The sequence below is a fragment of the Lepisosteus oculatus genome, chromosome 12 (assembly GCF_040954835.1).
Source record: "Lepisosteus oculatus isolate fLepOcu1 chromosome 12, fLepOcu1.hap2, whole genome shotgun sequence".
Classification (NCBI taxonomy): domain Eukaryota; kingdom Metazoa; phylum Chordata; class Actinopteri; order Semionotiformes; family Lepisosteidae; genus Lepisosteus; species Lepisosteus oculatus.
In genome coordinates, this window is record NC_090707.1 from 36,109,819 (window position 1) to 36,135,413 (window position 25,595).

Genomic DNA, 25,595 nt, shown 5'->3' on the forward strand with positions numbered 1-25,595 from the left:
GCCCCCAGAAACTAGAAATCCCCAAGCGGGGAAACAAAATATCAGGAAGACCTAACAGGAACAGAAGGATAAATGAAAGTGTGGGGTTACTGGCCATTTACTCCTGGAGGAACATAAGTTGTTTTCCTTTCCATTCTTTACTCCTCCCGGTTTCCCCAAATACTTAGCAGGCACTGACCGTCTGTGGCCGGTGTCACAAGCACACCAGTTTTATTTTATTCATTTTATTTGTGGTTCAAAAACCCCTCCCCTGGGAGCTGGCCAAAATGGTGATTAAATAACAGCCGTCCCTGCAACGCTACACTGGTTTGCAGTGAGCCTTTGAATTGATCCAAAATGCTGACTTCTAACCCGCTTGGCCCCCTCAGGGGCTTGAGGACCAAGCTGTCTCCGTGACTGGTTGTGCTTTTCCATCTCCAGGCTCTGCCTCCAGAGCTTTGCCTTGCTGGGCTGCTCACTGCCGAGTAGTGGGCTGTTCACAATACTGTAACAATTCACATGTGTCCAACTACACAGTGCAGCAGCAGAAGGTGGGATAATTCTTGGATTAGTGCCCCAATGTCTTGGGAAGCAATGATTCCTTATTCACAGGCTTCTGTTGTTTTGAGATTCTCGGGAAAATTGTCTGTATATTTCCCCTCTGAAAAGCATGTTGCTAAAAACGCTGAAAGACAATGGAGGAATACAGATGTATTTTGCAGTGTAGAGAATGTTCTACTCCACACACTTTTCACTCACCATGAATGAGAAGTGTGAAAACATAGATCCCTTCAAAACATAGGTGGTCAGGTGTAAAGGTGATACAAAATTTAAAAAAAATCACACGGGACTATCTGGAGGATCAGCGTGAAGGATCTAAAAGTGAAATTAAAAACTGGATCAAAAATGGACTAATGTCAAGAAGTATATACGTTACATCAAAACGTGCTATTTTGAATATTCAATATTCAGATATCTAAATATCTAAAATCAGCCAACTATGCTTTCAATTACTTCTCTTTACATGCTGACCGTACTGCCCAACAAAATACTGGAGAGACTTCAGACACCTCCAATTGCTATTACAGCTTTAAAGGGCTGCTCCAAATTCACCTGCTGCTTTAGGTAGCAATTTCCTGGAGCAATCTGGCGCAGTTACCTTGCTCAGAGGTACCCATAACCACAACTACTACCGTTTCTAATTGCCTTCTTGTCACCGGAGGTTGGATTTATCTACCGTTTCGACGTTGTGAGGACGAGGCGAATGTCAAATATGTCTTAATATGTTAAACCAAAAATACTTACTTTTTCACATCACTGTTTGATTGGTTACAATGTAACAGAGGAGCTTCTAACACCTGATATTTACTGCTCAAGTATAGTTTAAAGATTCTGATGTATGAGAATTAAAAAAAGGGTTTCTCACCTCACCTAAGCTAGGATACAATAGTGCTGATATACTAGTAGAAAACATAAGTATGAGTAAATGAGTAAAGCGTGATTATAGCTAAGGTTAAGAATTTGGCACAGTAGCATTCATATACAGTACCTCTAATGTGTACAATGGAATGTTATGACCAGCAAGGATTAAATCAAAACTTTACCCTGTCACCAATCAAATTCCTAACCCAAGAACAGGCAGTAATTTTACATTTGGTATAGTAAAATCGTTACGCTTCTGTAAAACTGAGAAACATACTGGGTTTATAACTTGAAACGAGCAAAAGCCACACTCCAAGTTCTTGTTCAAATTCACAAATGCAAGCTTTAAAAAAAAAAATAACACTGAAAGGAAGGTATCAGCATTTTTCTATAGCCCATGGTAAAGCTGTTTTGAAAGAGCTGCTGCTCCGACTACAAGACTGTGGGGAATACCACAGTATTATCGCCAGACACACCTTCCCCTGCAATAACATCGCCCTCAGCACACAGCGCAAATAAACTCACAACAGACCTCACAGCCAGGGAGGTAGGCCTCTCATACTTAAAGAGATTAAATGCAATTCACTACAGATGTTCCTGAACCGTATTCTCCAGGGTTATGCTCACAGCTATAAGACTCACGCTCAACTTGCTATGCTGCAGAGGATCAGAAAACTTCAGGAAACAATAAAAAGGTGTGTGTCTGTGTGAGGTGGGGGGGGGTTAAAATTATTGTGCATGACCATTCAGCAAATACTCAGCATTCATTAGAAAGGGTTATATCTTCCCTTTGCAGCCAAATATTATGTTTGGACAGCTGTTTTGCCACTTTTTCCAACTATATTTAACTTGCAAAGAAATGTATTAATCGGAACGGGTGGCTATGAAGTAGCCTATACCACGTAGGAAGAGTCAGAAACTCCGTCGCGCTACCCAAGATAACAGCTCCTTTGGTGGCCAGAACAGAAAAAAACAGGCTATTTCCACTCTTTCAAACTATCAAGACACCCGCGGCTTTCAGAAACAATACTCTTTATTAAAACCTGTGGTCTTCAGAGCCGGGGGCTAAACGATACAATGCTCTTCAGACAACGGAGGCTTTGTTTTCCGAGAAGCAGCTTGTAGGCTTTGAAAACACGACACCAAACAGAGCTGTTTTTGTCAAACAATTATGATTATTCGCATTCTTTGCCAATTAAAAAAAATAATAACTGTAATTTCAAAGGTAGCTTTTCAGTGTTGGATTAACGGCTGTTTTGTTTAGATGTGATTTAGAGTGGTAGCTACAGAGAAGTCGAGCCATTTCTCGTTCCACTCACTAATCCTCTTAATTGCCAGTTAAATAAGGAAAATAAAAAAAATATACCAGCATGTCAGGGAAATCAAAGTCCATCAACAACATGGGACCAAAGGGAAATGTTTCTCTACACACATTAAAGACCATGCCCCCTACCAACTTCAAGACCCAGAAAGACAAGTGGACAGACATGACTGAAGGGATCACATTTACTCTGGTCTGAGTAAATGCTTTTCTCAGACCACAGCTTTGGTACGGTCAGTACCGGATAACCTTCACCAATAAGACTGAATTGCTGGCCATCCAATCAGTTTTCTAACCACTTCATCCAATTCAGGGTCACAGGGGAGCCTGAGCTTATCTCAGCAAGCAATGGGACACCGCACACTGGACAGGACACCAGTCCACCACAGGGCACAAACAGACACCAACACTGACAGACACACCCAATGTTCCCAGAAGCCAATTAATCTAATAATATATTTATGGGCTGTGGGAGGAAACCACAGCATCCAGAGAAAACCCCCAGGAACCTGGGGAGATCATACGTACCCCACACAGAAACCTCCCCAGGTCTGGAATTGAACCCGAGACCCCCAAGACTACCACTGTGCCACCGTGCTGCTCTGAACCACGAACATTCTACTAATGATCCAGTTCAAAAGTTTCACTTCGGCCAACTCCATTTTCATGTCTTCTAGCATTTAAAAGTTCAATCACACTGGCAACAACATGATACAATTTTGTGACTACGTCTATACCACACACGAACAAACATGTATACACTAACACATTCAGAAGATTTAAACACTGCTGGGGGAAATCAGGGGTCAAAGTGTGTTGCAATGTCACTGGCCATTTGGGTTCTGGAGAGCAAGGCTTGAGCTCCTCATCGGTGAGACGGAGGCCCTACACTGGACCCAAAATGTGAATGAACTGCAACAAGACAGATCAAACTGCTGCAGTTTTTCTCGGCACAATGTGTTGGGTGGTCTGGAACAAATCCCTCAGCCATGCTGTTTGAGCAGATTGCCTGGCATTCCTTAAGAAAGCTACTAGCAACCAAATGAGCCACATAATAATGTCCAAATAATCAAACCTCATGTCCTTAAATTGCTCGTAGTTAATGCTAGAATCAGAAGAGCAGTCAAACACCAACCCCCGTCTAGGGCAGGCCTTTACAGCTCTGGGAGAGATACTTGCTTGGGTCACACATTGGCCTGGAATCCAGGATCTGATCTTGCGCGTTACAATGACAGCATTCAGCCTTGACCGACGACTCTATTGTAGCAGTTTTAAACAAAGGCATCAAGTCAGCAGTTACAGTAACTACCTCGGTTTCCCCACGAATGAGATTCAAGGACAGTCTCTGTCCAAACACAAGGAAGATCCAAAACCTCAGTTCAATCTTACGTGTCTTTCAGCTTGGAACAGGTAGTGGCTCATGAAACCAGGAATCACATTAACCAATTTAAAAAAAGAACAGGCATTTTCCATTATTTAACAGCTACACCTTAAGGTAATAATAAGAACCTCATACTGTAGCTCAGACGGGTTTTCAACAAATTTTACACCCTAAAAAAAGCTTCAATTCTTGGCATGAAATAACCTAAAGATAACTACTGTTGTGCTTCACAAATATTCAATTTTGGGTAATAGTTTTGAATATCTTTCAAATTTGTTAAAAGGCACTGCGACCAGAAATTGATACAGCAACCTCTTTACTGTCTACCGCATTTATAATAATGAAATGCATAAGTACTCAAGTGGTTTAGTTACATCGTGCTCCAGAAACCCCTCCAAGGACAAATTCAATTAAAATTTCATTTGAGCTCCTTATTTATTTCAGATGACCACTGCATTTTCCACTGCCTCATTTATGATAATCCGATCGCATTTCATCAGACTTTGAAATCGCTATATTCTGCCTGCTTCCTTCACAGCAATTGTTCGTTTTTTTTTTTAGACACTGGGCTTTGCTCCTGTGGGACCGGTAAAGGAAACCACATTTATTTGACACCCACAGACCCTTAACTACCTGCCTGGTGGCCTCGGTCACTTCCCTCTTGCAGATTTGCAATGTGTTGCCTAACCCTGCCAAACTGGTCCATAACGATAAGAAATCATACTCCCCTGGGGGCTATTTTTACAGGGGAAATGATGGCTGTATTCACGGTTCCTGACTGAAAAGTAGGCACTTATGTGTTGTCTTTATTTCTTTAGCACTCGACAAGTCAAGCCAGTGAGGATGAGACCTACGTTAACTGAAGGTTAACGCAGTCTAATGTTTTGCCTTACATAAGGGACCACACGTGTTCCGCCAGCTAATGGCCGTTTTTATTCTCCTAAAGAAGAAAAAATGAAGGAATTTCGGGAGGCGAGCTTGTGTTGGATGGATGGCGTGTGTTTTGTAGGTACAAAAAGACTTTGTATGACAAGTTACTTCGCTTCCACCACTGTGAGGATGTAAAAATAAAAACCCGGGTTCTTTAATTGGTCAACTTGCTAAAAAAAGGTCGCTCAAAACGAATTCACACACCGGAAATGGCCAGGACATTCCTACGAGAAAGCAAAAATGCTGAATTTTTATTTCAGCTCACCCAGCGTCTGATATCATCTGCTTTTATTTCTTGCCGGACCTTTGTGCACAATGCTGCCGCTCATTTCTCACAACACCGTGCCAGCACTTATTCTGTAGTCTGGAATCCATAATTCAAAACGTCTGAAAGGAGGTTTTTTTTTGGCTTCAGTGTACTAACTTTGGATTTTTGTGATGTGCTGTATATTTTTGCCCTTCCCCTTAAAATGATTACATGGGTAAGCTGCGGAAAACCATTTGAGACTGAATCATCCTTTACAGTGCGATAGAAAGTCTTGTTGACAGCACCTCCCAGGCCGCGAAGGGGAGCATAGCATTTGAAACCGATCAACAAATAAATATAGTATGGGTCATGTGTTTTTGCAGCACACCCAGTCATGTGTATCTTATTAAAGGGATATGGAGCTCTCCAAGAACTCCATAAAACGGAGGAAAAGCATGAGAAAACAAGGGTATGACCAGCAGCCAGCTAAAATGAACATTTAATATGGAGATTGATGTTACTGTAACTGTAGGGCCCTTAAAAAAAAAAGGACAGAAGTCCAATTTCTATTAGTTCAGGGATTCTCACAGATATGCCATGAAGTTGCACTTGTAATACTATTTGGCACCTATACTTATGAAAGGAAAATGTTTGAAAAGGGGTACAGGATATAAAAAAAAGACCCAATCAAGTTCTTTCTTCAATAAGCGTGTGTGCTTGCTCACCACTTTCCAGAACACTTGTCCACGCTGATAAAAAGAATGGCTCGTTTACTGTCCTTGCGAATATTACCCTGACTCTCAGTGTGCTTGCTCTGGTACTGTAGCTCCCATTCCATTGACAAACTAGGCCGGCTGTATTTCGTTTCTTCTCAGCAGGAGAAATCATGAGATCCGGTCTTTAGATTTTGGCACATTCACACTGGAATCGTGTCACAACTAGGGGAAAACTGCTTTCATAAATTCACCTTTGTTGCTCCCAAGTGGCCCAAAGAGCACAGATGCCTACCTGGGGGCTATAACCCAGGTGGATATGGGTTCAAGCCTGGGTCATGTCACTAGCCGACTGTGACCTGATTGCACAAGCAAAGGTGTAGAATTGCCTGAGAGCTGCCAATGGCGGGCTGGGATCAGTCCCAGTCTGCTCTCAGCTTCCAGAAACAATTGCAACTTCCCGTGCTGCTGGAAAAGAGACTTGCCAGGTGATGGCAGGGTTTGCAGTCGAGATGTAAAAAAAAAACAAGCAATGTTCCCAAATCATTTGGGAATTAACATAAATGTAGTGGCAATCATACAAACAATCTTCTGCAAAGCGTGTAAAAATATTCCAGAAACAAACTTTCAAGCTCTCTGATCATCAGAGCTTGAAAACTCATACAGTGTAGGTAACCAAAGTAAATGAAACATATGGACACACATTCAATATACTGTAGGTTTAAAAACAGTAACTTTCAAGGTGGCCTGGTGAATGTTTTACATAATAATACTGCTGTATTTTAATTAGCCACAGGTATTTCACTAGTTCGGATGTAGGAGGCTAGGTAGGAGTTCAGTTTCAATAATGCTCAGCTGCTGATTTTAAAACGCAGACATAGATGACTACCGTACAAGACAGTTTGAGAAGGAATCGATTTAAACAGGGAATTGTACTATGGCTATGACTATCATCACCAGATAAAGATCAATAAGACTTCAATACAGGCTACTGGGGAAAACGTATGTGCATATGGTTGTCTGGTGCAGAGCTATCAAAGACACATGGCTACTTGACATTCCACACAATGTTTCCCTCTTGAGCATCTCGTCCTGATGTCATATGCACCAATTGTACACTGAATGGGGCTGATTAACTGACAGCTTGGAGATTACTGAGCAAGCAAATCTGATGCAAAGTCATATCCACTAGACAGCTAGTCTACAGTATATGGTTCTGAAAATGAACCTCAGCTGATTTTCTCTTCAGCATGAAACATACTTGATTTCTGTGAACAGGAATGACAAAAAAACCCACAAGGCCTGTATTGTTGCATGTCTTCTGACATTTAACATGATTTGTAAGTCTGGTTGTAAGAGTTTGAAATAAAATGCTGCAGCCCCAGCCCCTGCCCATCTCATGGATACAGCAATTGTAGTCCCCTGTGCAATGGTAATTGTAATCTTCGTGCCACACTGTGATCTCAATCAAGCCTGATTGAGATCGCTGCGTGTCGTGAAGATTCAAATCACCTTCGTGTCAAAAATATTTTTCACTACCTCTTTAACATAATCCGTTCAACATTTACATGCATTTCATAAAAGAAGCAGCATCAAAACAAGACAGAAGATGAGCAAGTTTCTTAAACGTAAGCCCCCTGATGTCAAGATCTGAAAACAGGATAAAGCACGGTCACCACTGTTAATTGCTTTTGGGTTCGACGAAAAGCAGTTGCATAGTGTTTCCTCCACACTTGTACCGTGTTGATGAAGGAGGTTAAGAATAATTTAGTAAGATTTTAGAAACAAATTAATGTAACCTGATGGAAACTAAAAAGGTGTTTCCATTGTGTACCAACATTAATAGTTTCCCCAAACAAGCACAGATGAAGGCAGAAGTAATATCTGTAACAGCTACTGTATATTGTTAACATACACATCTAGACCTACATTTACTGTTTTTCTGCTTGTCACTTTGTTGGCACTTTTTTGCAAGGCACTGACTTGGGTTAAGCTTCATGCTACATGAGCACTTCTGTGATTACAGAGTTCAAGGTATGATTGCCCATGATTATGTTTCCCAAAATATTTAAGTGGTTTGAACGTGCCACGTGTTTTTAAAACCTATATGTCGAAAGTTTTTCTTTAAAAAGTATTTTCAGTTTCAAGACCTAGCTTTCTTCAATACTTCATTAACAAATACACACTACAGTGAAATGACTCTCAATCTGCAACTGTGTATGTTCTTTTTTAAAGATTTCTCCAGCCTGTTGTTTCTCATTTCACCTCTGGTGGCCATGATCACACTAATCTCTCCGTCAGTGTTCTCCAAGATGGTTTTCCATATATGGCCAGCAGCCATATCACTCTGCAGCTCACAACTGGCAGCCCACTGAAGCTCAGCGGGTGTGAGCTTAGTCAGTACCTGGAGGGAAGACCTCCTGGGAAAAACTAAGGTTGCTGCTGGAAGAGGTGTTAGTGGGGCCATCAGGGGGCACTCACCCTGCGGTCCATGTGGGTCCTAATGCCCCAGTACAGTGACGGGGAAACTATACTGTAAAAACAGGCGCCGTCCTTTGGATGAGTCGTAAAATCGAGGTCCTGACTCTCTGTGGTCATTAAAAACCCCAGGGCGTTTCTCGAAAAGAGTAGGGGTGTAACCCCGGCGTCCTGGCCAAATTTCCCATTGGCCTTTACCAATCATGAGCTCCTGATAATCCCCATCTATGAATTGGCCTCATCACTCTGCTCTCCTCCCCACTGATAGTTGATGTGTGGTGAGTGTACTGGCGCACTATGGCTGCCGTCGCATCATCCAGGTGGGGGCTGCACATTGGTAGTGGTGGAGAGGAGTCCCCATTACCTGTAAAACGCTTTGAGTGGAGTGTCCAGAAAAGCGCTCTATAAGTGTGAGCAATTATTACTGTTTCTTATGCAAGTCAGAGCAAATTCCCATTAACAAAGAAAACCTAGAAAGTACTCATTTATATAGCAGGGAAATAGCTGAAGCAAAATGAGTCGAAGCACTCTGCTCAAGGGTAACTAAAGCAGCGTCCTGGGATTTGAGGTTTTCTGAAGTATGTGCTACAGATAAACTCTCCAAACTGAAGTAATCCATCTCTTTCCGTGAGGACTTCTCTCCCCGGTATTAACATTCCTCGCCTTCGTCCTCTTTGAATAACTTTATGAACACTTCCATTTCGACTCGCTGCAGCACAGAGGCACTGACTGAAAACGCAGAGCTCCACTGCAGTGCTATTGAGTCCACACTTCAGGCTCGGGCATCGCCTACGTCCAGACAGTAGTGGACAAGTACCTGGCCTCTAATGAGAGCAGCGTTAAACATGCAGCAAAGTGGTTTACAGAAAAGAAGCCCCTGCGAAAGACATTCCGATCCACTTTCCCAAGTTCCAGAAGTTAAGAAGGCAAAGGTTGGTCACAAAGGCTGAAGCCTCCGACGTTAGAAGAGGGACAGAACCGATGAGTAATGCAAAACGAATATGATTGGACAACTGTTAATCAAAAACTGCTCTTCTCTGTGAAGCAGCTGTTTGGGAAGTACTCAAGGGCAGCAGGAATAAGCACCTTCCTAACTCTCTCCTTGGGAAACAGTTCATTGAGTTCTGAGAGCCATTGCGCACATTTTTTTTTTTATTGAAGCCAGAAACGCTGTCATAACCCGGAAGTCAGGTTTAAATAAAGAAGAAATTCTTTGGAGACACAATCTCCTTCCGCGTAAGGGGCATCGAAGGATTATTGAGGAAGTAATGCAGGTAATTTATGGGGGTCTGTTTAACAGATTAGGAGCAGGTTGCCAGAGATTCCACAGCCCAAACTGCGCAAAGACTTTAGTTAAACTCGTCCTCCAGAGGGGAGACAGAGAACCACGAGACTCAAAGGAGCTTTGCAGTTAGGTATTTACTGCAAAAGAAAATGGCTGTTCCTTTCCTCATTCATTCAGGGGTGACTGTTTAAAAACAGCTGCAATGTGAGGTGAAAGACCTTTGTCTTATTTAAATGTTTTGAGACATTTGGTCCACAGCAACGTTAATATACATTTTTTCCATTTTAAAATGGTTTGAAAGGTTATTTTTTTTTCAATAAAATGTCAACGTGACTGGTGGTCTCCACCATCCACACACACACACAAAAAACAACAACACAGGAGCCACAGTGCAAACCGAACCTTTAGAGATGACCGTCAGTGAGCAGGCCAGGACGTTTTTGAAGAAAAAAAAACAAGCTGGTCTTGGTCGCTGTTAACAGTTCTCATCTGGCGCCCATAAATACTCCTGGAGCTTTGTTCTAAAGATAGGCACCGCGTGGCAAACCCATCCCTGGAGATGAGTGACAGCCTGGCCCTGCTGGAAGCTGTCAGACAACAAAGTGAGCATTGAGTTTCCCTGTGGTTCAATGATTTTTTTCGGGATCAAGATGTTGCCATAATAAATGCATTTTAATGATAAATGATTAATACTCTAGGAAGAAGGGGAAACAGGGACTTATTTGAAAGCTGAGTGGCACTTGCCTTCTGTTGTTGGCTGGTGGTCTTAAACAGTCCTGGGCGCCACTTTAAAACCGCAACAGTGAGTTACTGGAAGATGGCAGATCTCATAGGCAAGCCCGTTGTCTATATGATTGGGACTGTTTAGGCCACACAGCTGCCTTTCCTATTCCTACTGCTCCTTAGATCTTGACCCTGTGCGCAGAGCTGTAGACCATCCACTTTGGTCATTACTTTCCATTAATCATGAGTCCCAGTGTTCAAGGTGTCAGCTTTTGGTGCGGCTTTCCGCATTACTAATAAGCTGTGTTTAATCATACATTTCCAACCCTGTATTGAATATATTTCTCAGTGTGGATGGGATATATATATATACTGCTTCATAAAACTGTGCTCCTCAAGGTCATGATTCAATAGATTCTACTGCAAAGGAAGACAGATTCCCTGACTGACCTGTAAAATGTAAATTAGAACAGGAACTTTCTAGTAAAAATGCACGTGCTGTCTACATTAACACCTTAACCGTACTTTGGTAAGCGATCTTTTTTTTTTTTAAAGTCAGCATTTCACATTAAAACGTGCCCGACACGATTTATGCAGTGCTCCAGCCCCGCTGTAATACACGTAGAAGGCTGTCAGTGTCGGATGAAGGAAAAACAGGAAAAAAAAAAAAACAATGGAAGCCAAAGGATTAAAACTGCTAAAACGGCTCCACTTGACATCTCAACCGCAAACAGGTTGTCTCCTCTCCCAGCTCTGGCTATTTACAGAAACTGCTGAACTGTGCTGAAAAAACACATTCGGCTTTGGCTCTCTGTCAACAGGAGCCGTGAGAGGAAGAGCCAGCCAGCTGCCGGCAAGAGACCAGCACTGCTCCATGACTTCCTGTACGGCCGGCGGCACATGTGCGAAGGACTCCTCCCCGCCCCGCCGAAAAAAGAAAAACACAGCCGGCAATAACAGGAAGTCAACAAACGCCGCTTGTGAAGCAGCCGGAGGGGAGGCCCGGTGATGATATGTCAGGAAAGAAAGTCAAACAAGTTAAGAAGAGCTGCTGGAGGCAAAATGAGGCCATTCGTTTTCTCAGTGAAAGGCCAACCAAAGGCAGCCAAACAAAAGAGGGAAATGCTCCACTTCCCCTCTTCAGGGCCGCCTTAAGAAATACCAGGAGAGCTGGGAATGGTTCGTGCTGAGAAGAGGGACACAGGAGGAGTTCAGCAGGGGGCCTCCCTGCGAACGGCCAGAGCAACGTTTCTGTTGCACTGGACAAAAACTTTCACCTTAAACAACCGGAAACGAGCACCGCCGGGACACCGCGCACCAGTCTGCCACGTCAGACTCGATTCATCAGTCACGTATTCGCTGTGAGACGGTAAGAAAGTTCAGAAACGAGAGGAGGCCATTCGGCCCATTTGGTTTGTAGTTAATTTGATCCAAGAATCTCATCCCAGCGGTTCTGCTAATAATTGATTCGGTTGCCTCTTCCCCCCTCCCCCCCCACTTTCCACTTCCAAACAGTTTGCCACACAGCTCTTCAGATTTTGGTTAACTGTCGTCATGGTTACCACGAGGTTAACATGTGGGCACAGAAGAGCCGAAAACACAAACTCCCACTGGGAGAATATAAACATCCTAGGGTCCCCCACGCCCAGTATCTGCCTCTTTCCAGGCAATGGTTTTGTGGTACGTTAAACACAACAGATCATGAACAATTGCTGCAAGTCCAGAGTTGGTATTCTGGCCTCCTGGTTCTGTTATCAGGGCTTTAGTTGCACAGCTTGTAGTCCTCAACTATGATACTTGACAACAAAACAGAAAATCGCATCTTGAATGATTTCTGTCTGGTTTAGGAGCAAATGAAGACAGATGAAAACATTGAATCAAAGTGATTTCTTTGAATTTCACATATCAAGTTGTGACATAGACTTCCTAATTTGCAGGTAAAAAAAAAAAAAACAGATTCCAAAAAATATTGTGCCACTGTTGTCCAAATAATTTGTTTAACACCTTGGAAAGGAAGCCTAGTTTGAAGTGCTATTGGTCTAAATGGCACCTAGCCATAGTTTTCTCAATAGGTTCAGGAAGAGGAAAAGGAAATACTGTATGCATCCATCATACTCAGAAGATGAACAGTGTTTCTCAATACTGTCTTAACTGTTCCTTCTCAACCTGTCATATAAAAATGTCAGCCCTATAGATTTATAAGCGTGTTAATGCATAACTCCTAATTGAAATCATGCTTTAACTAGACGCTGTGTGTAGTGCAAAACTAAGACATACAGTATCTCCCCCAAGGCATGTCAGCCGAGTTTCGGATCTTTTTCTTTCAACGTTAAGACAAGCCCTACCAGTTCCCGAGGCAGAAACACTTCCTCCTGTCGCGCCACCACGAGAGAAACAGTCTCTCCTTGTTTCGTGCTCCTCAACATGCCAACCAGCTCCTCCTGGGTCTTCCCCGTAATGTCCATCCCATTGACCTGAAGGACGACAGAATCAACAGAACCGTCACGTCCACTGTTGCCACCCACCCGGCTGGAAGCCATCATGAAAGGCCAACACCTTTTTGCAGATCTCGCACGAAAGGCTTCTGTAGAAACAAATCAACAGTAGCGCCGCACTTTCAAACACTCCCAGAGTCGCTAAACTCGGCGCTGACAAGCATTCGTTTACTACAGACTCATCTTGCCCAAGCCAAAGGGACAAACAGGGCTCGACAGCGACACTATTCTTTCGGGATACGTCAATTTGACCCACAGGTTTCTTCCCAGATGGCCCAGCAACTTGCATTAAGGCTGATGCATGTCTCCCATTTATTTTATTAAGATGATCAATACTATCTAAAGCAGCCAATGCATTTTATTGTTTGTGTCACTCTCTTTCATTATTTAAAATGACCTGTTGCGATCACTTACGTCACTGAAAGAGTGAAGGTTTGGGTTATTTCTTGTCTTTGCTCGTGTAACTTTGATCGACCCCACTCATGCATGAATTACATCCGATGCCACCCATAGCTTAACTAGAAAAAAGGGCCTAAGAAAATCAGTATATTAATATGTGACGTGGGATTTAACAGCTTTGACGAGCTATAGAACAGAGCTGTGATGGGATGGCTTCACAGCTCAGAGAATAGAGCACGCACGATACTAGGAGACTCGGGTGAGTACCATACCTCCAGGATTCGGTCACCAGATTGGAGTCTGCCATCTTTGATTGCAGCTCCTCTTGGAAGGATGTTCTTCACCAGGATGGGACCAGGACCATGGACCGATGAATCCCTAGTCACAACTGTGAAGCCTAAGCCTTCTGGGCCTTAACATACACAGAAAGAGGAGAGAGAGCTTAATACAAGCTTGCACAAACTCCCAATAACTCAGGCATGATCCAGGTTCACACCTCATTTACATTCTGCTGAAACCACTAGTGGAAAGAGATTAGTGGAAGACTTACTCTCCTCCTAACACAACTATAGCAAACCAGACATTCCAGTCAGTAAACACCACTGTAAAAGGTGAAGGGGTAACAGATTCAAAATTTCCAACCCCAGAATACTACAATAAGACATTTTCCTGTTCTCTCTACGAACCACAGCTTCAGTGTTTTGACTCTCCCCCGGGGCCAGAAAACGTAATTGTTTGAAACGGCACCGCAGTTTAGACTGAGGTAGGGCTTTAGAAGGAGGCTGAGCCAAAAGAACACCGACCTCACTTCACACGTGACCAAACCTAGCAGTAATCGAGAAACGCAAGAGGTGAAAGGCTCTGCAGTTAACCAAATTAATCTGCGCGGATGCTCCCTGGTGTTCATCTCTCCTGAGAGATTGGAAAAACCGGTGGAGCCTGCAATGTGAAGGGATGCAGAATCAATTACTACAGTCGCAGCCTCAAGCCTATTAAAATAAAACTTATGAAGCAAACTAACTATGCCATAAAAGAAATGTATGGCTTTCATACTGTATATCTCATACGTCATCAATAGCATCTTTGTTTTTACATGCTTACATACTTCAGATTAAAAAAGAATAATAAACTTTATTTTATATAGCGCCTTTAAAGGTGGCTTCTCAAAGCACTTTACAGGATGACAATAACAATAAATAAGAAGAATACAACAATAAATAATAAGAAGACACAATTACAACAATACAACAATAACAATAGAGACCGTGGATGGTGGTACTAAGAAGAGCAGAGGGGTGAAGAATGGAACCAGTTAAGTAAAGGCTTTTCTGTTTCTAGAATGAAGACACAAACTCAGCTGCAACACTACTGCCTCACTAGAGCAGGTCCCTGTTGGTAGAGTTTAGATAAACTGCCCGAGAGATTCAATAACCTGCTTTCGAAAGGAATCTGATAACCGTGGACCCAAGAAATTCTCTCAGTAAGACTGGGAGATGAGCTGATGTCAGCTACAATGTAATGGGGTTTATGTGGTAAACGGCAAAACAGATTTGCAATGTTTTTTTTTATGTAAACTTGTCAAGCATTAGGAGTTATGAAAAACATAAAGCAGCAGGATGAACCACAAGGGATGAAGACATCTGAATAACTACATTACTCTGCAGCGGCCCGCACAAAGTGCTGACATGGGACTCCTGTCAAGTCATTATTACAAGAGAGACCATATCTGTAGCAGATTAGCTGTAACCGTAAGGTTGTCATAATGCATCACAGTGTGTATCCAAGACAAAGAAAGCTTCAGCCTTTAAATTAACACATTGGGTCACTTTGCAGGTCGGAGATAACCTCAGGTTTATTAGCTGGGCGAGAGGAAAATAAATGAATACGAAAAAGAAGTTTTCCCACAATCCAAAATGGCGTTTGCTCTGATGCTTCACAGAGCAGGTTTTGGCAGATGCGATTTCAGGATAATATTGTGCTGAGTCATGAGAAGGGAACATGCTTTTGTTTTGACTTCAACAGCAGTATCAAGCAACTATGGGTTTATTCCTATTTTACTTAATGTTGACATTTTTCTGCAGTTACTGAACAAGCACCGTGATCATCAACTTATAATCTTTAAACATGTTAAATGTAACACATGTGGTCTGACAGGACAGGAAAATGAATGTAGCCCAGTTTGTTGTACTGTATGTCCACATCTGAAAAGTTTTGGATATGTTAGCAATGTTAGTAACAGTCACAATGAAATGTAGTACACTAAAAAGTAATCAAGGACTTCAAACTGGGTTTGCAGGACTGATCATTCAAACTTTGGTTGCTTGCCTTTTTTTTTGTACCATCTGACCCTGACAAAGATGTGGACTGCATGCTCATTTTCCAAGATCAGTTTTCAACAGCAATAAAAGACTTCAATGACTAATCCATTAGTTCTGATCTAGCATGAATACTTTCGAACCACACAAAATCTGCAATCCTGCTAATGTCAATCATCTGGTCTTATTGCAAGGTCTAGAATGATCTTCCATGTTTCTCACTTCAGAACTGCTCATCAGTACTGTGTCCTGCTCACTACCTCGGTCCTTGCACTAGCCCTGGTAAGACAGTAGGATTGCAGGGCAACAGTGTGGAGCAGTGCTTCTAATGGGAAGGCTGAGTTTAAATCCCAGAGGAGACATTGCTAGCGCACGTTTATGCACGGTACTTTACCCAAACTGCTCCAGAAAAAAGAACTAGCTGTATAAATGACTGCAAACATGAGTTGCTTTGGATAGACGTGTCAGCCCAAATAAATTAGTTAGCATCCATGTGCCACCACAGATGTCAATCCTTTGCGTTTCTTTACAGCTGTGAGCCTTGGGCACATATAGCACAGCTGCTGCATCAGAGAAGGATGTGACATAGGTCCCACTGACATCAGCTCAGGAAAGTAGGAGTTCGGACAGATTCCACGAGCATCCTGCAGATACTGTAGTCTGTGTTCCTGAGACAGTAAAGTGTCAAAGTACAAATTCAAAAAGCCACTCAAATGACTAGCATTCTAAACCTACCGGAGTCCCAAAGGATGGACACGCTTATGGTTTCCTGAGAACACATTCAATACAATTTACAGTGCAACATTAAGGTTAAATGTATTTCATTATGACAAGACTTGAAAACCTTTCCAACCTACCTAAAAACCTTTTTTCTCCCTGCACGTAATAGGACATAAGCAGAAAAGTTAAAGTAGTTAACAAAGACATTTAGGAACCGAGATGAAGGGGCATTTCTTTTAACCATGGGAGGAATGAACAAACAACTATGCTACAATATATAGAGAGGTACTGGGATCCTTCAAGAGCAGCTTGATAAAGGATCATTGAGATGCAAGACGCAAGCGACCAAAGGCACTGATTGTTTTTCTCACATCTGTAATCTACGTTAATGGTCTCAGTTTCTCAGCTTAGCACAGTTGTTTAATGTTGGGAGCTAATATTATGAATTTGTAACTGAACCCATTAAGAAAATTTAACGGACTGGTGCAAATTAGTTTACGGTCCGCATTGCTGATGATAGTCATAGAATGGCAAGCCAAGACCAAATCTCACCTTGGGTTTTCTTACCTTTCTTGAGGTCAATCTTGAGCTTTTTGCCCATCTTCTTGTTGCCGAAGGCTACGAGGGGAGAGATCGCGGCGGGGCTCTTCTTAAGCAAAGGACTGTCACTTTTACTTTTAGCGACGGGGGTGAGGCTGGTCCCAGGAGGCGTCGGCGCAGGCCCGGTGTCCTGGTGCTGGTTGAAATGGGCCTCGTTGGGCTTCGCTGCCGGTTCGACCGGTCTGACAGAGAGCTCGCCCTGCCTTGACGCTGGCTCGCCGGCTTTTGACGCCATCTTCCCTTTCAACGCCGCGGGCGGATTCCCTTTGGGGACGCCTTCGGCGGGGTCCGAGCTGAACAGCTGGCCGATCAGTTTCTTTTCGTAGCGCTCCCTGTTCTGGGAAGGGACCACCTCCAGCCGCACGGTGGCGTACCGCATGGCCTGGCGAAATGTCTCCTGAGACCTGTGTGCAAAACGGCAAAACACAAAACCCGGAAGTGGCTGTAACTGTGAAGGACCATATGTACCACCAAACATGATTCGGTTTTAATAGAAACATGAAACAACTTCAGAATAACTTCTAAATAATAATTCCTTACACTTCTACGGTGCTTTTTTGGACACTCCACTCTAAGCGCTTTACAGGTAGTGGGAAATCTCACTACAACCACCAATGTGTAGCCCCGCCTGCATGATGAGATGGCAGCCATAGGGCACCAGTACGTTCCCCACACATCAGCTCTCAGTGGGGAGGAGAACAGAGTAATGACATCAGTTCATGGATGGGGATTATTAGGAGGCCATGATTGGTAAACTTGGCCAGGACAATGGGCCTACTCTTTTCGAGAAATGCCCTAGGATTTTTAATGACCACGAAGAGTCAGGACCTCGGGTTTTACATCTCATATGAAGGATGGCACCTTTTTAAAGTGTAGTGTCTCTATGCTGGGGCATTAGGACCCACACAGACTGCAGAGTGAGTGCTCCCTACTGGCCCCACTAACACCTTTTCCACCAGCAACCTTAGTTTTTCCCAGGAAGTCTCCCTTCCAGGTGCTGACCAGGCTCACAGCTGCTGAGCTTCAGAGGGTTCCCAACTGTGAGTTGCAGGGTGAGATGGCTGCTAGCAGAAATGTGACTAATCTGGAAATGAAGAGACTGAAGGCTCCTCGAAAACCAGTGTGCCTACAGGCTTTCTAAATCTCTTTAAAGCAGCAGCATCTGAAGAGCTGGAAGAAGTGCAATTAAGCCATTAATAAAAATGATTTATCATCAAGAGATGATGTGGAATGAAAACCTGCAGACACACCTGTCCACCAGGAGTGACCCCTGCTCTGAGACTTTATTAACTGAAACCTGATGTTAAGTAAACAGATTTCCAAGTGCCATTACTGTTGATGTCAAATACATCATAATCTACAAGTATTTAAAAGTACAACTTTGTATATCGCATTTTAAGAATACCTTTGTCAACACTAGAAAATTTCATTTCATAAAAGCGAGGAAAAAAGAAATGCTAAGCACCTAACGTTTGACTGAAAACTACGGTAACGATCACTAATGTGTAATGATTCAAGACTGAATGCAAATTTCATGTACGCCATTTTTGGAAAAATGCATTATTAATTTCAGTTCCCAGTGGTTCACTGGGATTGCTGGAGTGGCACGTTATTGTGGTCTGAAATGAGGATGGGAAAGGGCGATGGCAGAATTAATTTTTTTTATCCCAGCTGCAATAACAGCAGGCCCTACCACGCAAGCAAACTCTGTGAAGAATTAGTTGAGATTGCCAGAGCCCCACTCAGAGGGAAACATAACGAGGACCACTTTTTATCAATATTTTGATCATATTCAGAAGCTTGCGTTGCATGGCCAGCATTAGGAATTCCTATTTTTCTGCACTGCAGACTTAATGGCTGCTGTTCAATGGGCATAAAGGAAGAAAAGGAATATGCATTCACAAAAGGCTCCAGACTAATGGCTGAAGCTCCTTTCCTTTTGAAGTCCGTCCAGTATTGGTAATGTTAAACAGAGCTATTCTCTCCAACAATAGTCTCGGAAAATGGCCTTTGTTTGTACAAAAAGATACAGCACTCTGATACTGCAAAAAAAAAAAAAGCGGGGCTTTGAAAGAGCTACAAAAAAGGGCAGCAAATGACTGACAGCCACACAATGCGTTCGGTCTGATATCAAAGGAACATGTACTTACTGAGAGAAGGATTTGTCCATTAATTCAATATCATTGATTTTAACAATGCATTCATCCTCGTGAAATATGCCCTCCCTTTTCGACCGACTGTTTTCTTCCACACCACGGATGTACAGGCCCAGAGTCCTTTGAACAGAGCAAAACAAACAAACAAAAATAAGACTAGGGGAATCAAAAGACCATTTCTGGGCTGTGTTGATCAAAATTGTGGTAATTTTCTTCTTTAAAAGAAAAGGAAGAGGTACAGCCCATTAAAGTCTTAGACAGAAAAACTAGAAACGGAAGCAGTGAAAAATAAGATGTACAGTTAAGGATGGAGATCTGAAAATGATTCAGAATTTGTGCTGTATGAAATATTCACAAATTAAATTGAGATATTCGGTGTAATACACATTACAACAGGATAAGGAGCATCTAGTGCAAGACTAGCAAAGCCAGAAAAAGTAATGAAGGTAAATACACAAAGAAATTAATTCATAGTCAAAGATGGTGAATTCTTACCGTTAAAAAAATTACCACTGACTGGATAGGAAGAAACGTTTAATTTTTTTTAGTGTTGTTCTACGAAAACATTCAGAAACTGACTATTCTGTTTTAAACATTATTGCATAAGACTTCATATAAATGAGTTACAAAATTAAATATCAACTTCAATATACTTTTCCCAGAACTGGCAGTGTTAACCGGTCAACCATATCAGACATCCCCATGACAATCTAAAAGAAAATAATTCTAGCCATTTATTTGCACAATGGATTGTGTGAAGAAGATTTAAAATATTTGCGACGGTTATTTGTCAATGTCTCTTTGTTCTCTCTGAAACAGCAGTTTGGAGATTGTAAACCGCACTGTGGTGGCTAAGAAAAAATGCCACAGCTCTTTGACAGCTACCAGAAGTGACTAATTTGCTCAGTTTATACCCACAGTACGCAGGCTCAGGGAGGTGTCTTACAGTAGTGTACCACCCACATAGACATCTAAAACAAGTTAATTATGGAGTATATAGTGAAAACTACATACCAGGCCACCCTACTGTTGCAGGTCTTGTTTTATTACCTGCACTGTGTGTTTTTGTTACTGTAGGCCGCCATGTAAAATTCACTGCAAATGGCATTTGTTACTTTTTTGAAGAAAAAGTGAAAATTCCAAGACTTATTTTATTATGTAGATTGACTGAACTGATATAAAAGCACTGAGCTTATTAAAGCAGTATTTTATACAGATGTGTGAAGAAAATTTGTTTTTATTTTAAATTACTTCAGGTTAACACACTGAAACTGAGTTCTAGCAATATATGTCAAAGAAACACCATCTCTGTGGCTTAGAGTTCCTCATTGCTCCTCTGAGCAACCAGAGAGGAAGGAACAAAAGTCCATCAGAAATAGCATCCTGCTAATAGTCTTACAGCTCAAAGGCAAGCTCTGCATTGAACCCAGCTCAAAACCAACTGCTGTTTGGTTCCAAAGTGAAACAACTTCCTTATCAGCAGCGTGGACAAGTCATTAGGCTGATAAGGCTGCCAGGGAAACCCTTGTTCCTTTAGCATTAACAGAATCAACTGAAAAAAAAACAATGATTAATGTAATTAGGTGCTGGAGTTGTGATTTTTACAGGCCTACGAAAGTACTCTTTCAGCTGGTCATTAGCCCGCATTCAGATAATTGCACCCAAGCTCCTCGTGAAAGATGCTTTGTTGTGGACTGCAGACCATAACATTTGTAAACAGCAATATTGACAAAGACCACTGGAGCTCCAGTCAATGAACTTTAATTAGCTGCACTCTATTGAGCGCTCCACTCAGCTGGGGTTGGATTATATTCCAAGGAGAAGTGGATCCAAAGGCACCAGATGGAGTAGCCCCTGAGGGCTATCACCAAAACTACATGACTTTTGGCAAAATGCTTTCAGGCCTTCAGAGAAGAGGTCGGGTTTTCTGGCTCCAGAGACACTCCTTCATCTTTTACTCCTTTGTGTCATCCAGGACAGAATTCGAGGGAGACACATTTCGATATTTTCAAAGCAGAAAACACTTTTATTGCTCATTGGCTTTGACCAAGCGGAAAAAAAACATCTTTCCATCTCTACAAATGGAAAGTCCATTCTATGTAGCTGAAATGTGAAGCAAGTTTTTCCAGTTGGTCAAAGTCCGGACCATATTGCGAGGAAAGATAGGCCGCTCCAGTTGCGGTGGCATTGCAATAGAAAAACGCAGGTAGATAAAGAGAAGTCATCAATCACGAACCAACTTTTACAGCCTTGTTTTTTGACAACACAAACAGGAACTCTGACATTTTTGGCGGGGGGTGGCTCGTCCTGCTTCCTGTGAAAGTGCCCTCTACCCCTGTCCTTAACATTTAACCTCTCATTTTCCTTACCATAACAATTAAATGAGGTTTCCATGAGGTGTTGTCACAGCCCGGCCTGCCCTTTGGTGGTTACCAAAGTAAACACATTCTAATGGGGTGGATCATCAGAAAACACAACTAGTAAAATCAGGACCATTAGCTTTTAAAGAGAAAGCTTAAACCCAGAGCCATCTGCACTCCCAACGGCTTAATATATATTGTTCAATACTAACTACGATCATGTCTTCTGCAGCACTTTCATGCTTTAGTAATTAGCATTTCTACATTGGCTCTCAGGCCCTGTTTAAACAGATATTGGAGTCAATGTGTGTACACATGGGACGAGCTCTCCCATAATCTCCGAGACTCATTTTCCAGTCGACTATTTTTTTTTCTTTCCTCTAGAGGACCACACACGTGAAACGTTCCAATCCAAAAAACGCACGCTCTGGCTCCTTTAAAGTTCGCTTGCTGCTTTTAGCAGTCAGGTTAATGGCAAGATGTTGAGAGTTATGGAGACTGGTTTGGGGTGCAGGAGCAATTTCCAGATTTTTCTCTGCTTTAAAAAAAAACACAATTGACATGGATCATCATCTTTTTTTAAAAAAACAATTTTGTTTTAAAAGTAGTAAAAAACGACTATTTCGGGTTTTATAAGCCTACCGTGTGTCCAAAATGATGCAGTAACATGCAGGAGACAGTGTATATTCTAGAGGCACACTACTAAGCATGTGTACAATTCTGCATTCTTAAAAGACTCTCAGAGCATACCTCAGAGCGACAGCTCACAAGTATAGCAAAATGAAGGCTGCTCTTCACTCACCGTCCGCTGAGAGAGGAACAGTAGGGCACCACATGAATCCCCAGGGGTCCGTCGTCTCCAGAGATCTCTACTGTCCTCGTCAGGCTGCAGCAGGGATGCAAAACACAAGAAGAGGATTCATAATGAAAAAGGCTTGAACTGCCTTTTCAAACTCGTCATCTATGATATTTTTTCCAAGCAGCGCAGCACTGTGGTCTAGGAGAGTCACACCTTAAACACATGATTAGTTTTTCCCCTCGGCTCTAAATTGTTTCCATGATATTGGCCTCACTGTCTAGCCTTTTAACATTTCTGGCATAAGCATAACAGGATAAACCAAATCTTTAATTGGGAAGAGGTAGGTTAAAATTAAAAAATAGTTACGTGGCATGATCAGGGAGTAGGAACCATCTATAATCAAAAATCTTAAATTCAGACAGTGTGGGTTTATTCAAGCACAAATGAACTGTCTCCAGCTGTCTTTCACCTGCTATACAATACTTAGCCTCTGCAGAGGACTTAACCCAATTCCAGTTAGGATAGGTAGTCTTCCTTCTTTTTCTTTGAATCTTTGCTTTCAAACATCTGGTCAGAGATGAGCACATATGTCAACCCTAATTCAGCTGCTACACCAAGACCACAAGTGAAAAATATTAAGGCTCACTTCATACATGCTTGTGGGCCTGTTACAGTTACATTATAACTCTGGAGACTGGACTGGGCACCTATGAGCCTTCATCGTTGCAACATCACTCCTCCAGTCTAACTGCGAGACACTGCGGAGCTCAAAAAGTATAGAACAACAGGTCTTTTACAGGGATCAAAAGGGTATCCTTTTTTGGATACCTTTGATCTAGGTTAAACTCAAGATTAACTCTGGAGAATAGGGTTGGAAGAGGAGCAGAGTCCAAACAAAGAGGTAAACATATATACGGGGAATTCTACGTTGATGAATAAAAAATGCAAGGCATACAAAATCCACCAGACACCAGGTGACGCATAAACAAACTGGGGAAACTAAAAGGTGGCCTTGCAGTGCTGCTGGATTGGCAGTTTAATTTATTCCTTCACCATTTGTCAGTGGGACAGATGGCGAGGAAAGGGAGCTTTCCCTAGCTCTCCCAAACGTTGTTTCCTATACCCTTTTTCACTACAGACTTCCAGAGACAATTCTCTTTTGAGCCTGACTTATTGAGTTTATCGGCCTGAACACACGTGCATTCCATTCTCATTAATCTTACGCTGCCCCCACTTTCGCCCCTACCCCTCCTTCTTACTCTCTTTTTAAAAAAATCATAACAGCGGCTTAATTGCCTTAACAACCTCTACGTCGATTGGGGAAAGCGTCTCGAGATGGGCTCATCGCGAACGACTGCCAGCAGAAGTAACATGATTGTTCCCGCTAACGTAACCGGTATCGCGATAAGGGAGGAAGCGGTGCCGGAGTTTGTGCAGAGAGGATTTCACTTGGGCGGGGGCGAAGTTGATGGAGGAAAGGAAAAAAAAATGCAGAGCGATATACACGGCAAAACAAGCAAGCCGGCTCAGGTAAACACGCACACTGAGTCCCCCTGAAGTGCTTCATCAACAAACGAGAAGTTTCAATTAATCAAAGCAAGCCCAAAAAAAGATATCAAAGCCCCAGCACTGTGTGAAGTAGGAAAGGGCAGGGGAGAATTAATTAGGAGCGCCTAATGAATACCACATGCATTAATTTGATGAATACCCCCCACGCACTTCGCTTTAGAATAATTTTCTGTTTATCTCAGGTAGGCCACATTAATAGGGATTCAACTGGAATGAAAAGCAACCCAGCCATAACAATTTAAAGATGAACGGCACTAAATAAAAGGGGAGGGGTGGCAAACGAGGGAGCAGGCATGAGAGAGTAAGCACAGACTGCATTTCTATCCATGCGCTGCTCTCGACAAGACCTGGGCTGCGCAAACACAACAGAATCAATCAGGCTGGTGCCAGGCCACCTACAGTATCCCAATAGCCAGAGTCCTGAGTCAAAGACATCTGCCTGGGCAGACAATGTTCATCGCTAAAGATCTGAGCTTTAATTGGGAGTTTGTTGCACACTAACAGACCAAGAGAGAAACCAAACTGGTTTCTAGTTACTAAACAAATCACCAGAGACTAATATATTGCATGTGGTTATACTTATTACTATGCTTAAACTGCAAAAGTTTGCAGCAGTGTGGAGCAGTGGTTCAGGCACTATGCTTTGGGGTTTGATTCAAAATCCCAGAGGTGGAAAGATGCTGTTTTACCCCTTGAGCAGTCACTCGGAATGCCCCAGCACACACAGTTATATACATGGGCACTCTCCTCGCTGATACGGTATAAGACTGTTCTCATTTGACTTATCTGGTTAAAATTAAGCCTTCGACACAGATATAGAGAAGCGCTTGACTGAGAATCAGGCCTGTTTATGATTTTTTTTTTCCCCACAACTGCTCTTGCCTCACATGTCACTGCTTCTTCCTGGAAATGGTTAAATTACCTCAGGGCCTTTGGAGCCTCCAATTAGCTTCCCATCCACTTTAATTTCATTTAATTTCGAACCACAGGATTCAAGGGTGGCTAACCCTTACTCCCCCAGCCCCCTCGTGTTGCAAACTCGAGGGCTTACAGCCCCTCCCTCTAATAAAATCTCCAAAGCAGGCTTGTGAAACTCAAGATCTTGCCTACTGTACCTAACTGGAATGCAAAATGCTGTCAGTTGCAGACGCATAACATTATCAAAACTTTTCAGAGAAAAGTAGCCTATTCAATTATTATGGGGACAAACTTCAACTTACTACAAGTTGTCTTTTGCGTGTTTGCACCTACAAACATCCCATTGCATTTTTTTTGAATAAGCGACAACAGGGACAAGATGAATCCGGAGGGTATGTCCATTGACTCTGCACTGGGACACTGTGCAGAAAGAGCACAAGATACAGACAGCAGCAGATATATAAGCCCTGGGCCATCGAGAGACACCGCTTTAAAAAGAACATCAGTCGAAGTGTTTCATGGACATCTTGTGGCTGTCACTGAACACAGCCCCACAATCTAGCACAATGAACGTGTCAACCTTCACAAGTTAGCCAAACGACTTTGAACGTATATTGCATTTCTTCGGGCAATTTTTCATGCTGCCCGACACCTCAAGGAGCACAAAACCCACTGACAACCTGGCCCAAATGTTCGTGATATAATATGCATGTGAGGGCATAGCGAGGTCATTGCCGTAAGTGGGCAGTTTATGCCAACTCAAGCATTATGCTCCTCTGACCCTG

At 42.6% G+C, this 25,595-nt stretch overlaps 1 protein-coding gene across 4 annotated transcripts in view; it reads right to left on the reverse strand.

Annotated features, from left to right (window-relative positions):
- Positions 1–25,595, reverse strand: part of pard3bb (par-3 family cell polarity regulator beta b) — a 313,361-nt gene that overhangs the window by 171,416 nt on the left and 116,350 nt on the right. For all 4 annotated transcript variants that reach the window (XM_015359593.2, XM_069196274.1, XM_015359591.2 and 1 more), the window contains 5 exons: positions 22,327–22,410; positions 19,159–19,284; positions 16,976–17,412; positions 13,646–13,785; positions 12,825–12,953 (listed from right to left, as the gene is read on the reverse strand). In XM_015359593.2, coding sequence (XP_015215079.2) covers positions 12,825–12,953; positions 13,646–13,785; positions 16,976–17,412; positions 19,159–19,284; positions 22,327–22,410 — 916 coding nt within the window. The remainder of the gene's footprint in view (positions 1–12,824; positions 12,954–13,645; positions 13,786–16,975; positions 17,413–19,158; positions 19,285–22,326; positions 22,411–25,595) is intronic.